The 15,809-nt window shown below is 57.8% G+C and overlaps 2 protein-coding genes across 2 annotated transcripts; one reads left to right on the forward strand and one right to left on the reverse strand.

The window, feature by feature from the left end:
* Positions 1-472: 472 nt before the first annotated feature.
* RHBG (Rh family B glycoprotein) lies at positions 473-6,807 on the reverse strand (the record flags this gene model as incomplete). Its single annotated transcript, XM_084223158.1, has 10 exons — positions 473-538; positions 942-1,015; positions 2,029-2,150; positions 2,351-2,484; positions 2,614-2,751; positions 2,948-3,114; positions 3,407-3,560; positions 4,271-4,421; positions 4,776-4,962; positions 6,627-6,807. The coding sequence occupies 10 exons, from the start codon at positions 6,805-6,807 to the stop codon at positions 473-475; spliced, it is 1,374 nt and encodes a 457-aa protein (XP_084079284.1).
* A 2,393-nt stretch (positions 6,808-9,200) lies between these two features.
* On the forward strand, positions 9,201-14,584 carry HAPLN2 (hyaluronan and proteoglycan link protein 2; the record flags this gene model as incomplete). The annotated part of the gene is made up of 5 exons (XM_084223173.1): positions 9,201-9,303; positions 9,745-10,095; positions 12,114-12,230; positions 12,330-12,515; positions 14,301-14,584. The coding sequence occupies exons 1-5, from the start codon at positions 9,216-9,218 to the stop codon at positions 14,582-14,584; spliced, it is 1,026 nt and encodes a 341-aa protein (XP_084079299.1). The 5' UTR covers positions 9,201-9,215.
* Between the last annotated feature and the right edge of the window lie 1,225 nt (positions 14,585-15,809).

Here is a 15,809-nt window from a genome sequence, read left to right on the forward strand (position 1 = left end):
TTGCCTTCCTCCCTGGATGACACCTGAAGGAAACAGCCAGCAGAGCTGGCCAGGTGCCATAAGAATTCAGGGACAAATCCTGAAGTTACAAAAAAAAAATCCATATATTTTAATTGCTATGTGCACAAATATCTGTACAAAGTCTTTGCTGCTCTCTGTTCAGCCTCCTGGGCCTGTTCCCCAACACAGTCATCCCTCCTCTCCCCATTGCCTTCCTCCAGAGAGCAGCTGATGGGGAAACTGAGGCAAGGAGCAGGGAGAGGAAGCGGCTGAGCCGAGCCTGGACATGCTGAGGTGACCCTGGCAGCTCAGGGATGCTGCAGCACCTCTCCACCCTGCAAAGGCCTGTGGACACCCAGCTGCTCCCAAAACGTTGGGGACCAGCAGCTGGCTCCTGCTGGGAGGTTCGGGCTGCCAGAAGGCAGCTGGCACTGGCCATGGTGGGCAGGACCTCAGAGGAGTCCTGGGGTCATTACACCAAGGTGCTGATGCCCAGCTCCTTTTCACTTGTACTGGGCTCAGATCCTTCCTCAGCCACCTGCAGCAGAGACAAGAGAGGGGCAGAAATGGGCCCTGCTCAGGGCTGGGAAGGGGCTCGACTTCCATTTCGATGGAATATTGGGGGAATTCTTTCACTGGAATCGTCCAGCGCTGGCACAGGCTGCCCAGGGGAGGGGTGAAGTCACCATCCCTGGAGGGATTTAACAGACTTTTGGGGACATGGTTTAGTGGTGGCCTTGGCAGAAGTGCAACGGTTGAACCTGGTGCTTTTAGAGGGGGCACCTAAAATGAGTCAGGGATTCTCTGAGTCCGTGGCCAGTGGCATTTACTGCAGCTCTCCGAAGTGCTGCTGCAAGAGGAGGGAGCTGGGGGGGAATATCCAACCCCTGCCGCTGCCTGAGACCCAAAACCCCCTTTTTACCAACAGATCCCAGCTTTACCTCCCGCAGGACGGGGTTCTCCTTGTACTGCGCGGCCGGGCAGCACCTCAGCACCTTGATTTTCAGGACGGCCCCTGAGGACACCGAAAGCCGGGCGAGGGCGTCTGAGAGCGGGGCGGCCGCTGCCCGGGCTTCCCCTGACATCTAGCGGCAGCGCCGGGCGGGCGGCGGGGACCGGCACCGGGGGGAGCCGGGGGGAACCGGCACCGGGGGGAACCGGGGGGAACCGGCACCGGGGGGAACCGGGGGGAACATGGGGGAGCCGGGAACTGGAGGGAACCGGGGAGAACCGGGGAGAACCGGGACCGGGGGGAGCCGGGGGGAACGGGGACCGGGGGGAACCGGGGGGAACCTGGGGGAGCCGGGAACTGGAGGGAACCGGGGAGAACCGGGACCGGGGGGAGGCGGGGGGAGCGAGGGGGAACCGGGGAGAACCGGGGAGAACCGCGGAGAGCCGGAACCGGGGAGAACCGGGGAGAACCGGGAACCGGGGGGAGCGGGGGTGGGAGCCCAGACTCCGGGGGGAGCCGGGACCGGAGGGAGCCGGGAGGAACCGGGACCGAGACTGGGGGAAGCCGGAGGGAACCGGGGGCAGCTAGGAGCCGGGGAGAGCCGGGAACCGGGGGGAACCGGGACCGGGGGAGCCGGGACCCCGGGGGGAGCCGGGAGCCGGGGGGAACTGGGACCGGGGGGAACTGGGGGGAACCGACCGGGACCGGGGAGAACCGTGGGGGGAGCCGGGACCCGAGGGGAGCCGGGACCGGGGGATGCAGGGACCCCGGGAGGAGCATGGACCTGGGGAAAGCTTCAGCCCCGAGGGGAGCCCCGGACACAGCGGGGAGCACAGAGCAGGGGGAGCACGGACTCGGGGGGACCCCCGGCCAGAGGGGAGCAAAGCCCCATGGATGGCCCCGGGGCAGCCCCGGTCTCCGCTGGGTTTGCACACACAGTGCTGAGCACCCCTGGGCTCTGCCCGGCCTGCCTGAGGGGATGCTTTGCTTTGGGGCTGCTCCTGCTCTTTCTCCCAAACCCATCAATTCCCTGCCCCTCACGCCCTCCATCCCGCTGTGCTGGAGGCAAAACTCACCCGTGAAGCAGCCCCCGAGCGCTGCAAGCAGCAGGGTGAGGGGCAGGGCACTGAGCTGGATGAATGCTTGGTCAGTGACTGTCCGGCTGCCCTGGGCCACCAGTGGGAATACCAGCTCCAGCCTGCATGCCAGAGAGGGGAGAGGCTTTTGGGAGCTGGTTTGTTTGGGGAGATTGCTTGTTTTGGGAGCTTTTTAGGCTCATGGCTCTGGGTAATGCCTTCTAAAGAGCTGCTGGAACAGGGCAGCCCTGATCTCAGGGGTTGTGGTGGCCCCAGCTTGGCACATCAAGGCACTGGCACCCCCGATTCTGGCTCCTCTCACCTGTAACCAAAAGTGTCAGCGGTGGCCAGCAGCGTCAGCAGCGTCCCCAGCAAGGCCCCCAGCACCCCGGGCAGCCCGTGGGTGTTGTGGACCCCACAGGTGTCCTGGATTTTCAGCCTGGAGTGTAGAACGGGCTGGAGAGAGCACAGGGAAGAGCTGGTGGTGAGCTGGGGCTCAGCTGTGCTGCAGCCCCACGTTTGCAGGTTCAGGAGCAGATCCCCTGGGCTGGGAGCAGCATCCTGGGCTGTCCCAGGGTGACTCACCATGAAGAATCTGAAGGCAAGGGAGGAGATGAGGCCAGCCAGAAGCCCTGCAATGAGGGCCCCAAAGGGGGTGAGCAGCATCTCCCCAGCCATGCCCATCACGGCCATGCCAGCCAGGGTGGCATCCTGGATCTGAACCTGATGGAGCAGGACAGGTCAGGGGCTGCATGGAGAGCATCATGGGGATGGGAGTGGGGGCTGTCTTCCTCAAATTGGTTCTTTATGAACCTAAGAAAGCCTAACAGGCCTCCCCTTTTGCTCTGGGTGTGTTCAGGCCTATTCCTGCAGGGCAGGGTGTGGGAAGGGCACAAACCTGGGGTTTGTCCCAACCTACCATCCTTGGGGTGCTCTCCTCGGAGAGGAGAGGAGAGAGGATGAAGGTGGACATGGTGCTTGCCACCAGTGAAAAGTAGGTGTTGAGCACTGCCCAGTTCTCTGCATTGTGGTGGGCAGTGGTGGTGGAGGTGAAGCTGGGCCAGAAGATCCACAGGTAGATGGTTGCTGCAGGGAACAGAAGAGGTCCCGGTGCTGGAGTTGGTCCCTTGTGGGACAGAAAGTTCCTGTGAGGGCCAACAGATGCACGTGGCCACCAGGGAGGTTCAGGCAGAACACAAGGAAAAGGTTTTTCTAGAAGAGGGTGGTGCAGCCCCAGACAGGGCCCTGGGGAGGGGGAGGACATCTGTCCTTGGTGGTCTGCAGCAACCTCCTGGTCAAAGCCACAGCCTCACTACCCTCAGATTGGTGACAACCCTTCCACCACCAGCTGTAGGTGCTGAGGATTCGAGCTCCATACCAGCCACAGCAAAGACATCTGTGTGGGGCCCCTTATCCTGCTGCTCTTCCCTCTTCCTCTTGTCCTTGTGGGGCTGGCACAGGAGCCGTGAGACCATCAGGCCAAAATAAGCACCAAAGGTGTGGATGGTCAAGGAGCCTCCACTGTCTCTCACCTGGGAGTGTGGAAAACATGGAAAGTGAGTGCAGGGAGTGGGGTGATGTGCAAACCCAGGGCACCAGGAATATTTTTCTGTCTGCTCTGGGGTGCCCTGACTTTGACCCTCATTCATGGAGAAAGTTTCCCAAACTTCAGAATAGACTAAAATCCACAAAAGTGTGAAATAGATTATAGAGAGCAGGGTAGGTGTGTCACTGGGTGAGAAATTGAGGGTTTGGGATTTTTAGTGTGCAAGATGGAGGGCACAGGGTGTCATCCTGGGTTTCTTCTTCAGGCTTCTTCTTCCTTCTTCTTCATGGGTTTGGGTGGCATTTTGTAATTGGGTGGGAAAATCCACATTTTGGGCTCTGTGGGATCAGTTATTGGGTTAAAAGGGAAAATTATCTAGGTGTCAGTTCTTAATTGGATAGTTTAGTCTTAAAAGACGTTATAACAAAAGATTATTGGCCATTTTGTGCCTTCTAATGAAAAGCTGCCAAACTCACAGTAGTGAGACTGTTATACTGATCAGAAATAATAAACACCTGAGTCCAAACATGAACTATTGTCTCAAGTGCCTTCAATCCAGACCCAGAGAAACCAACAACTGAGCCCCCCACAACTAGTGCAAATACTACAGCAGGGGGAGGGATTTGCCTCTCCAGATGAGGCAGAACTTGCCATGAGGAGCCCAAACTCAGGGCCACTCCCTTTCTGGTGACTCACCCCCATGAGACTGAGCAGGATGAATTCATTGAGAGTGCACAGGGTGACCTCCAGCAGGGCCAGCAGCAGCATCTGCACAGGGCTCACCCTGCCTAGAACAGCTCCAGCCGAGATCAGAACAGCTGCGGTGCAGAAATCAGCACTGACCATGCTGGGAAGGAGAGGAAAAGTGTGGGACTAGAGCTGGCACTGCCAGGGATGAGCACAGGGGCTGGGCAGAGCTGGGAGGGATCAGGAGCTGAGCCTGCAGCCCCACTGCTCCTGCCAGCTGAGCAGGCAGAGCCCTGCGGTGCTGGTGGCACAGGATGGCTGGGCTTGAGGCAGGTGGGGGCCAGAGTGCCCCCCTGAACCCATTGGCAGTGCTTACACAGCCCTTGCCAGGGCGTTACTCGAACAACCCCGTCCCACACGTCTTCAAAATCCTCCTCCAAAGCAGAGCCACGAGTTTTACAGAGGAGGGAGCCAGTGTGCCAGGGCTGGGCCGAGCAGCTCCCTCCTGCCTTACCTCTGAGCTCCCACGTAAATTTTGCCGTTGAGGAAGAAGTAAAGCATGCCCTGGATGAGAACAGCCCACTGGATGGAGAAGGCTGTGATGAGGATGCTGATGGCAGCACTGCCCGGCCCATAGCGGCTGAGGAAGGCCAGCAGGAGCCCAAAGCTGAGGAGCACCTGGACGTGGACATCCTGAAACCCTGCTGGAGAGGCACAAGGACGGCTCTGGAGGTGCTGAGGGCAGGCAGCCACCCTGCTGCTGGTCCCTGAGGGCACTCAGCCGGGGCTGACACCCCCTGCCCTGCTCTGACAGGGGTGGGCAGCTGAAGGCTCGCTCCTCTCGACGTGAGTCTGGAGCCATGGAGGATTCTCCTTGGAGATGTGCCAGGGACAGCTGCAGCCACCCCTGCCTGCTGTGACCCTGTGCAGCAGCTCCTGGCCACCCCATCTGCAGCTGCCCTGTGCTGACAGCTCAGGACATTCATCCTGCAGCACAGAAACCCCCTCGGGTGGCCGAGAGCTGTCTGTACCCACCAGAGCAGCGTGAAAGTGGCTCTGAGACGTCAGCACCCCTGGAGGCACCGTGTCCCAGTTCACAGGATGAGAGAGGAAGGATGAGCAGAGAATTGGGGTCAGTCTGGTGGCAAACCAGAGGACGGGGGGCTTGATTCGTGCTCGGGCTGAACGCCCTTTGCACCCCTCCGGCTGACAGCTGCGGGCCGGCCTCCTCCGTGAGTCACTGCCTGGGTGGGGTTACGTGGGCAGCAGAAACCGGGAGAACCTGCCGGCTGCCGGCTGCAGCTCCCGCCCAGCGCCTCCCCCGCTCCCCCCTCTCTGCCGGGGCACTCTGCCGCTCCTGTCCCGCTGGCCACCCTGTCTGTGGCTCAGAAAAGGCAGGGGCAGCCCCTGAGCCCGGCAGGAGCTCTGCAGTGATGCCCAGCGGGCAGCAGGATGCTGCAGACCCCGTTGGTAGCACCCGGGGAGCCAAAGCCTCCGTGGAAAGGGCTCGGTGAGAATCCCCTGGCCCTGCAAACCCGGCTGGTCAGTGGGAAGCTCTGCATGCCCTGAAGTGCCAGGAGCAGCTGCTGTGCTCCCCACCAGGTGATCCCCAGTTTTTCTCTGTGCTCAGTGATCCCTTCTGAGCTCCAATCCTCCATGGAAGGAGCTCAGTGAGAATCCCCTGGCCCTGCAAACCTGGCTGGTCAGTGAGAAGCTCTGAAGTGTCAGGAGCAGCTGCTGTGAGATGATGATCCCTACCAGGCATGGGATGATGATCCCCAGTTTTTCTCTGCGCTCAGTGATCCCTTCTGAGCTCCAATCCTCCATGGAAGGAGCTCAGTGAGAATCCCCTGGCCCTGCAAACCTGGCTGGTCAGTGGGAAGCTCTGCATGCCCTGAAGTGCCAGGAGCAGCTGCTGTGCTCCCCACCAGGTGATCCCCAGTTTTTCTCTGTGCTCAGTGGTCCCTTCTGAGCTCCAATCCTCCATAGAAGGAGCTCAGTGAGAATCCCCTGGCCCTGCAAACCCGGCTGGTCAGTGGGAAGCTCTGAGGTGCCAGGAGCAGCTGCTGTGCTCCCCACCAGGCATGGGATGATGATCCCCAGTTTTTCTCTGCGCTCAGTGACCCCTCCTGAGCTCCACTGCTCTAACACAAGTCCCAGACCCAAATTTCCCTCTTTTGCTGCAAGTATTTCAGAAATCCTTGCAGCATGTCTGCTTTACCCCTCTGGGAAGCCTGAGTACCCCAAGCCTGCAGCTCGATGCTGCCTCTCTGTTAGCTCTGGAGTCAGTGGCAGGTCTGCAGCCTGCACGGTGACACCCGGTGCCATCCCCTCAGCAGAAGAGCTCTGCCATGGGGGTACTCACGGGGCTGCAGGAAAGCCGAGTCCTGGCTCCTCTGGCTGCAGTTCAGCTGCGGGGGGCACGGCCCGGGGCTGCCCTCGGGGCTGTACCGCACCAACACCGCGAAGAGGAGGATGAGGAGGATCTGCAGGAGGAAGCACAACCCCGAGAGCCGCAGCCTGGAGGCGGCTGCGTGCTCAGACATGTCGGGGGGCAGCCGGGGCAGGTGAAGCCCTGCAAAGGGGGTGCATGGGGAGAGCCGCGCTGGGGCTGCAAACTCCTCCTGCCGGGGCGGCTGCCGGGTTCTCCGCACCTCGAAGGGAGTGCCGAGAGCGGGGCAGCGCTGCCAACACGGAAACTCGGGCTGGGATGCCCTGGCACACCTCCGCAGCCGGTGATGCCACACCAGGTGGCTCCAGGCACTGCGCTGGGAAGCGTGTGGGGGGATAAGCGTCCCTCTCGGCTGGGATGGGCGCCGGATTTGGGGTGGGCAGGAAATGGAGGGGGGACTCGTGAGGTTTCTGCCTGTGCATTGCAGAAACACGGTGGGTGATGCACCTGAGCTGCTGTGGAGGTGCTGGCTCAGCAAAGCTAGGCTCAAATTCCCTGGTCAGAAGGAAAAACGAGTGTTCAGGGGGATGAAGTTTCCTGTGGGGTCGAGAGGGGGGAAGGAGAATCTGAGCTTTGAAGAACAGGACCAAGGAGCAGAGTCAGAGGCTCGTGATGGAGCCCACGCCAGGAGCTGGGGGAGCTGAGCACAAGGGGATCCTTGGCTTTTCTTTGGCTGCCTCTGCTTCTGCAGAGGTGTTTGTGGAGTGGGTGCAGATCCCAGAAAGGGAGAAGAAGAGACAAGGAGCAGAGAAGTCACACAGTGTGTGTTTGGGAAGTGACTTGGGTGACTCCTTCCCACAGCACTGGGCCAAACTCTGAACTCAGATAAGCAGTGGTGGGCTGGGGTCATGCCCTGATGCTAATGGCATGGGGAAGGGGGATGAGTCACTCATGGGAGCCCCTGCAAATGTTCTGCCTCGGGCTGTGGTTTTGTGAGGGCTGGGGACTGTAGCTGGTGCCTTCACTTGGGAAAAATGTGAGAAACAGCTCATTTGTGATAGAGCAGAGCTGGGAATCAGCATCCTGCAGCCAAGAAGCCCAGAGCTGCTGCTGGGGGAGAACAGGATGTGTTTCTGCAGCCGTGGGCACAGGAAGTGTGAGGGAGGGAGATGACAGACTCCCTGAAGAGCCTCGGACCCAGCCCAAAGCTGTGGGGAGTTGCAGGGAGGAGCTCGCAGTGCTGCTGCTCCAGTTTAGCCTCCCTCAGCCCGGGGAGAGCAAAACTATGGCACCTTTTGCTCCTCACAGTGATGATCACAAAGCTCTGGACATTCTGAGCTGGAAGAAGCTTCCAGAGCAGCCTGCTGCCACCCAAATCGATGTCCCTCCTTGAAAAGAGGCTGGAAGCAGTTGGGGGATGAGGACACCCAGATGCCTTTCTCTCCTCTGAGGGGGCTGCTTGCTGTGCTGTGTGTGCCACAGCCAGGCCAGGGTGGTCTTGGGGACAGTCCCTGCTTGTCTCATGCTTCCTTTGAGAAGAGCTTCCTCCACCCTTGGAGATGGACCCTGGGGGAGGAAGAAGTTGTGGCAGCCCAGAACACAGCACCATTGTGTGCCTGTGCTCTGCTCCTGGCCCGAGGGGATGATGGGGAAACCTCTCTGATGCCTTTTTGGAGGGCAGGATAAATCCAGAAGGACTCGAGCGGTGGGGCAGCCCCCTTGCACAACCCTCAAGGGGTGGGAACATCATCCCTCCATCAGGGACGGGGAGAGGGGAATTAAATTAACCATTGCCCTGCTGTCTGTGGGCTCACAGAGCCCTGTCCCAGCACAGGGGGGGCTTTGCCAGCCCAAGAGGCTGCTGGAGGCCGATGCAGAACTGTCGTTTTCCCTGAATTCCCAAAGCTGTGGCCTGCAGATAAAGGGATGTTTGTTACCCGGGCACACTGTGTTTTGCCGAGCAGAACAATAAAGAGAAAGACACTCACAATGGGAAATTGTGCTTCCTCCTCCCCGTGCGCTCCTCGGGGAGGTGTTGGAGGGGGGAAAAAAAAAGAGAAGAAAGCAGGAAGAGACGGTGACAGGGCAGGGAGCGAGGGCACCATGGGAGCGGGCATCAAGGGCCACGGGGGTGCCAGGGTGCCAGGGTGACAGGGAAGGGCTGGCTGGGAGCACCTGCTCGCCACCTCCCGTGTCCCCGTGGTGTCCCCGCGGTGTCCCCGTGTCACCTCTTCCTCGTGGCACAGGTCTGGCCGTCCCCTGGCCCCACCATGGGGTGTTTATGACGGAGGAGGGAAGCAGCAGGAGCTGCCCGTGGGCACGGGGCGTTGGATGGGCACGGCGGCTCCCCGAAGGACCGGTGTGGGGACGGTAAGAGAGCGGGGCGGTGCCAGGAAGGAGGGTTGGCACAGGCTGTGGGGTCCTGCAAGCCATGTCCCCTCTGCACAGCCCCCCCAGAGCAGGGCCACACCCTCCAGGCCCCCCCAAAGCCGGGGTGTGTCCCATTGCATGTCCCTGACCCCTGTGCTCTCCCCAGGCTCCGTCCTGCCCCTGGCTCTGAGGATGCACAGGCTGCTCCTGCTCGGCTGCCTCTGGCTCCTGGCAGCACCCCCAGGGTCCAGCATCTTCCAGCGGCCAACGGGGACCCCAGGTAGGGAGCAGGGCCTGGGGGCAGGATGTGGAGCCCTATATATATGTATATGTATGGATGTGGAGTCCCTGTAGGGAGCAGGGCCTGGGGGGCAGGATGTGGAGCCCTATATATATGTATATATATGGATGTGGAGCCCTATATATATGTATATATATGGATGTGGAGCCCTATATATATGTATATATATGGATGTGGAGCCCCTGTAGGGTACAAGGCCTGCAGGGAGGAGTGGGCACTGCTGTTTGGAGTCAGTTTTGGAGAGGGGAGGTGATGCTGGACGGGTCCAGCCAGGGCAGGAGCTGAGCTGTGCTCCTGGAGGTGCAGGAGAGGTGAGGAGGAGCCAGGATGGATGATAGAAACCATCAGATGCTGCTGAGGGTTGGGGGGGCTCAGGAGGGTGTCGGAGGGATGGTGCTGAGGCTGCCCGGGGGGCTGCAGCCCCCCTGCACCTGCAGTACCTGCTGGAGCCCCTGCACCCCACGGTGCACACGCAGCGCGGTGCCACGGCCACCCTGCCCTGCGTGCTGCGCGCCCTGCCTCGCAACTACCGCGTCAAGTGGAGCAAGGTGGAGCCGGCCAACTACGGGGAGAGCATCATCATCATCACCAACGGGCTCTTCCACAAGAACTACGGGCCCCTGAGCCCGCGGGTGCGCCTGCGGCACAGCCACCGCTACGACGCCTCGCTCACCATCACCAACGTGGCGCTGGAGGACGAGGGGCGCTACCGCTGCCAGCTCGTCAACGGGCTGGAGGATGAGAGCATCTCGCTCACGCTGCACCTGGAGGGTGAGCTTGGGGTACAGCCCTGGGGGTGAGAGCACCTCACTCATGCTGCACCTCGAGGGTGAGCTTGGGGTACAGCCCTGGGGGTGAGAGCACCTTGCTCATGCTGCACCTTGAGGGTGAGCTTGGGGTACAGCCCTGGGGCTGAGAGCACCTTGCTCACGCTTCACCTGGAGGATGAGCTTGGGGTACAGCCCTGGGGGTGAGAGCATCTTGTTCACACTGCATCTTGAGGATGAGCTTGGGGTACAGCCCTGGGAGTGAGAGCACCTTGCTCATGCTGCACCTGGAGGGTGAGCTTGGAATCATCCCTGGGGATGAGAGCATCTTGTTCATGCTGCACCTCGAGGGTGAGCTTGGGGTACAGCCCTGGGGGATGAGGGGCACTACCCCTTCCAGCTCATCAATGGGCTGGAGGATGAGAGCATCTCGCTCACACTGCACCTCGAGGGTGAGCTTGGAATCATCCCTGGCGGATGAGAGCATCTCGCTTATGCTGCACCTCGAGAGTGGGCTTGGGTTGGGTCTGGGGCTTCAGGGTCTGTCTGACCCCGGCTGCCATCAGTGTCTGTTGTAAACAATGTGCCCCGACAAAGGCAGGAATGATGAACGATGCATCTGACTACATCTTATCAGAAGGCTAATTTATTACTTTATTATACTATATTATATTAAAGAATACTGTGCTATACTAAAGAATACAGAAAAGATGCTTACTGAATGCTAAAAAGATAATAATGAAAACTCGTGACTCTTTCCAGAGTCCCGACACAGCTTGGCCCTAATTGGCCAATGAGTCAAACCAACTCACACTGGGGTCCAATAAAGAAATTACCTTTGGGTAAAAAATCTCCAAACACATTCCAGACAAGCACAACACAGGAGAAGCAACTGAGATAAGAATTGTTTTCCTTTTCTCTGAGGCTTCTCTCACTGCCTTTCAGCTTCCCAGGAGAAAAACCCTGGGGGCAAAGGAATTTATTTTTTCAGAGAATGTGAATGCCACAGGTGTCCCAGATAGAGGGGTACTGCCAAGCACAACCTGTCCAGGTGCCCCAGGCAGGCTCCCAGGCGCAGGCAATCTTAGCAAGCAGCTCAGCTCTTAAGTGAGTTCAGCTCTTTGCTTGAGAAGTGCCTCAGCAGACACAGGGAGAGAGAGGAGAAGGCTGTGTGAGGTTCCACAAAGGTGTCTCTATTGGCAGCCTCTGCAAAGGGTGACAGTGACAGCTCTTCTGCCAAACTGGGCAGAAGTAGAGGTTTATATAGGGTACAGGAATTTTGGGAAACAGTCCAATAGTAAGGGTCAGGGTTGATATCACCTATGGTCTTACAGAGAGATAACGAGTGTCTGAGGCAGAAGAGGGGGTCTTGGTCCAGTCATCATGACTAGGCATTTCTTATCTTAGGCAACTGACAGCCAGGGAGGCCTTGCAGGGCCTGTGGCTGCTACAGTACATCCCTGGGGGATGTGGCAGGACGGGGACGCTCAGCTGGAGTGGAGTGTGTGTCTCTGTGCCTCCAGCCCCATTGCATCACCATTCCCCAGCCTTGAATTCACCACTGAATCCCCAGGGGTGTTGAGTCAAAGTCTCCTTGGGGAGAGCATTGCCCTCACCCTGTCACCGACATGTTTTATGAAAAATCCTTTCCTTAGGAGTTTTCCTGCTGAGAAGCTGAGAGGCCTCAGGAACAAAATGTAAACAATGATTATCTGCTGCTGTGGAATGCAACAGGTGGATCTGGGATTGGTCTCATGGGGTTGTTTCTAATTAATGGCCAATCCCAGTCCAGCTGTCCAGACTGTCTCAGTCAAAGACAAACCTTTGTTATTCATTCCTTTTCTATTCTTAGAACCTTCTGATGAAATCTTTTCTTCTATTCTTATAGTATAGTTTTTAATAATATATATATCATAAAATAATAAATCAAGCTTTCTCAACATGGAGTCAACTTTCTCATCTCATCCCTCATCCTGGGACCCCTGGGATCACTGTCACATCACCCCATCTCTGTCCCTCCAGGTGTCGTCTTCCCTTACCAGCCCAGCAACGGGCGCTACAAATTCAACTACCACGAAGCCAAGCGCGCCTGCGAGCAGCAGGACTCCCGCCTGGCCACCTACCAGCAGCTCTACAAAGGTCAAGCATTAAAAAAACCTCCTCCTCAGCCCAAACCCGTGCCTGTCTGAGGATGGGGAGGAGGGAGACGCCGTGGCTGAGCTGCCTCTCTCCCCACAGCCTGGACGGAGGGGCTGGACTGGTGCAACGCCGGCTGGATCCTGGACGGGACCGTGCACTACCCCATCATCAACTCGCGGGAGCCGTGCGGCGGCCGCCTCCTCCTGCCCGGGGTGCGCACCTACGGCGCCAGGGACAAGCAGAAGGACAGATTCGATGCTTTCTGCTTCACCTCTGCCCTTCAAGGTACCGCTGGAGCACTTCTGGAAATCAGAGGTGGAATGGGACTAGTCCTAGTTTTATTGCAATGGCTGAGGTTAGGATTAGGCAGGATGTAGGGTGGGTAAGTGGAGTAATATCTCATCGTCCAGTGTGTCACACGTTGGTTATGCTAGAGAATATGCTAGAGCTGAAGCAGCTGATTGGGTTAGGAAGTGTTTAGTAGCAGCATCGATGGCTTGTGGGTGGTGGGATTTTGAGATCAATGGCAGGATGGCAAGTGTATTAATTTCAAGGCCGGTTCAAGCCATAATTCGGTGGTTGCTTGAGGTTGTAATGGTTGTTCCTAGGAGTAAACTAATCCTTCCCCTGTCCTTCTCACAGCACCCTTCTCACAAGCCCTGCTCCCCACGGAGATCTGCAGCAGGTTGTTTCGTGTATTTGCAGGGTTCCCAGACGAAGGAAGGAGTGATGAATCTGACTCCATGTTCTTAGAAGCCTAATTTATTATTTTATGATACTATATTATATTAAAGAATACTATACTAAACTATACTAAAGAATACAGAAAGGTTACAGACAGAAGGCTAGAAAGATAATAATGAAAAACTCGTGACTCCTTCCAGAACCTCGACACAGCTTGGCTGTGATCAGTCATTAAGTCAGAAACAATTCACATGAAACCAATGAAACAACCACCTGTTGGTAAACAATGTCCAAACCACATTCCAAAGCAGCAAAACGCAGGAGAAGCAAAGCAGAGAATGATTGTTTTCGTTTTTCTCTGTGGCTTCTCAGCTTCCCAGGAGAAAAATCTTGGGCAAAGAGATTTTTCAGAAAATATGACGGTGACAGTTGTTTGCAGGAAGGATGCTCACCTGCCGTGTCCCCCCTCCATCCCCCAGGCCTGGTCTACTTCATCTGGGGCCACCTGAACATCAAGGCCACATGTGAAATTTCATTCACATGAAACCAATGAAACAACCCCCTGTTGTGGTTGTTTCCAAACCACATTCCAAAGCAGCAAAACGCAGAAGAAGCAAAGCAGAGAATGATTGTTTTCTTTTTTCTCTGTGGCTTCTCAGCTTCCCAGGAGAAAAATCCTGGGCGAAGACATTTTTCAGAAAATATGACGGTGACAGTTGTTTGCAGGAAGGTTGCTCACCTGCTGTGTCCCCTCTTATATTGGAATATTTACCAATAGAGCCGGACAGGACGTACCTGAGCTTGTCTGGCCCTTGGTGCTGAACCCAATACCAGCAACTGTGGTGTTTCACCCCAGAGACACTTTTGGCTGGCTGGATGTTGCAGCTGAGCACGTGGAGACAAGTCCAGGCGTGCAGGAGCTCTGGTGGCTGCGGGATGGAGCTTTCCCCCCATAACAGGGTCTGCTCCTTGGGTTTCCCTCTGTGGAGAAGCTTTAAGGTGATGGTGAAGGAAAGGAGTCGGTTCTGATGGAGGGTTTGGATCCAGAGCTTTATTCTGAACCCACAACAGCTCCAACAGAACTCCTGACCCCGTGGGTGCTGCTCCTTTAACCCCGGGGAGAGGGGCAGGGAAGGGGCTGGGAGCCACCAGCCAGGTACAGGAGGGGAGGGCTCAAGGGACAAAGGACACCTGGATGGCCCAGTGCCCCCCGGGGGTAGAGGGCACCCTTTGAATCTGCCCTCCTGGAATACCAGGACTGACAGACAGTGCTGGGAGGGGAAAGGAGAGGTGACTGACACACCTGGGAGGGAATTATCAGGGGAGGGACCCGGGGTTCTGAGATAAACCCTGAAATCACACCGCAACACCCTCTCCATCCCCCAGGCCAAGTCTACTTCATCCGCGGCCACCTGAACTTCAAGGAGGCGGGGCAGGCGTGTCGCAACCAGGGGGCTGCCCTGGCCAAAGTGGGCCAGCTCTACTCAGCCTGGAAGTTCTCCCAGCTGGATCGCTGCGACGGGGGCTGGCTGGCGGACGGCAGCGTGCGCTACCCCATCACCACGCCCCGGCAGCGCTGCGGCGGGCTGCCCGAGCCCGGCGTGCGCAGCTTCGGCTTCCCCAGCAAGGAGATGAGGACCTACGGCTCCTACTGCTTCGTGGGCAAGTGAGGACACGGGGCTGAGCAGCTGGGACACCACTGGTGTCCCCTTGAGGACACAGGGGACAGTGCTGGTGTGGCGGTGTTTGGGGACACACAGGACAGTGGTGGCATGGCGGTGTTTGAGGGTTCCCAGGATGAGGGAAGAGATGAGAACACCCTGACTCCATGCTTCAGAAGGCTGATTTATTATTTTATGGTGTATATTATATTAAAGGAAAATGATATACTAAAACTATACTAAAGAAAGAGAAAGGAGGACCTGCGGCTCCTACTGCTTCGTGGGCAAGTGAGGACACGGGGCTGAGCACAGGGGACAGTGGTGGCGTGGAGGTGTTTGGGGACACACGGGACAGTGCTGGTGTTTGGAACTTCCTGTGGGATGTTTGAGATGCCTTGTGGGGTGTTTGGGGCACCTTGTGGGGTGCTTGGGACTCCCTGTGGGGTGTTTGGGGCACCTTGTGGGATGTTTGGGATGCCTTGTGGTTGTTTGAGAGGTACTGGAGGAGCCAGACCCACTGCTGGACCAGGAGCAGGGTCTGATGCAGACAGACCACAGACAGCCCAGGCTGCCCATTCCCAGCCCTGGTCAGTCCCTGGTGATTCCTGGTTAATCCTGGTCAATCCCTGGTGATCCCTGGTGATCCCTGGTCAATCCCTGGTGATCCCTGGTCAATCCCTGGTCAGTCCCTGGTGAATTCCTGGTGACCCCTGGTCAATCCTGGTCAATCCCTGGTGATCCCTGGTCAATCCCTGGTGATCCCTGGTGATCCCTGGTCAATCCCTGGTCAATCCCTGGTGATCCCTGGTCAATCCTGGTCAATCCCTGGTGATCCCTGGTCAGTCCCTGGTCAATCCCTGGTGATCCCTGGTCAATCCTGGTCAATCCTGGTCAATCCCTGGTGATCCCTGGTCAGTCCCTGGTGATCCCTGGTCAATCCCTGGTCAATCCTTGCCCAGCCTCTCTCCCCCAGCCACAAGGGCTCTGCCTGGTGCTGGCTCAGGCTGGGCACTAACGAGCATCACTAATGACGTGTTGCCTTCTCAATAAAGCAGCAGTAAAATCTATTGCAAAGGCACACAGGGGGCTTGCCTGGCTCCTTCCCTGGCACCTTCTGGCCTCTCCAGGAGGGGAATTTGACAGGGGCTTTCCATCCCCAGCACCTCTCCAGGGGTTATCTGTGCTCTGGCCACTTCACTTCAGGCTTTTATGGGTGTTGCTGCTCAACACAGCC

This window comes from Fringilla coelebs (assembly GCF_963513975.1).
Source record: "Fringilla coelebs genome assembly, chromosome: 29".
Lineage (NCBI taxonomy): Eukaryota > Metazoa > Chordata > Aves > Passeriformes > Fringillidae > Fringilla > Fringilla coelebs.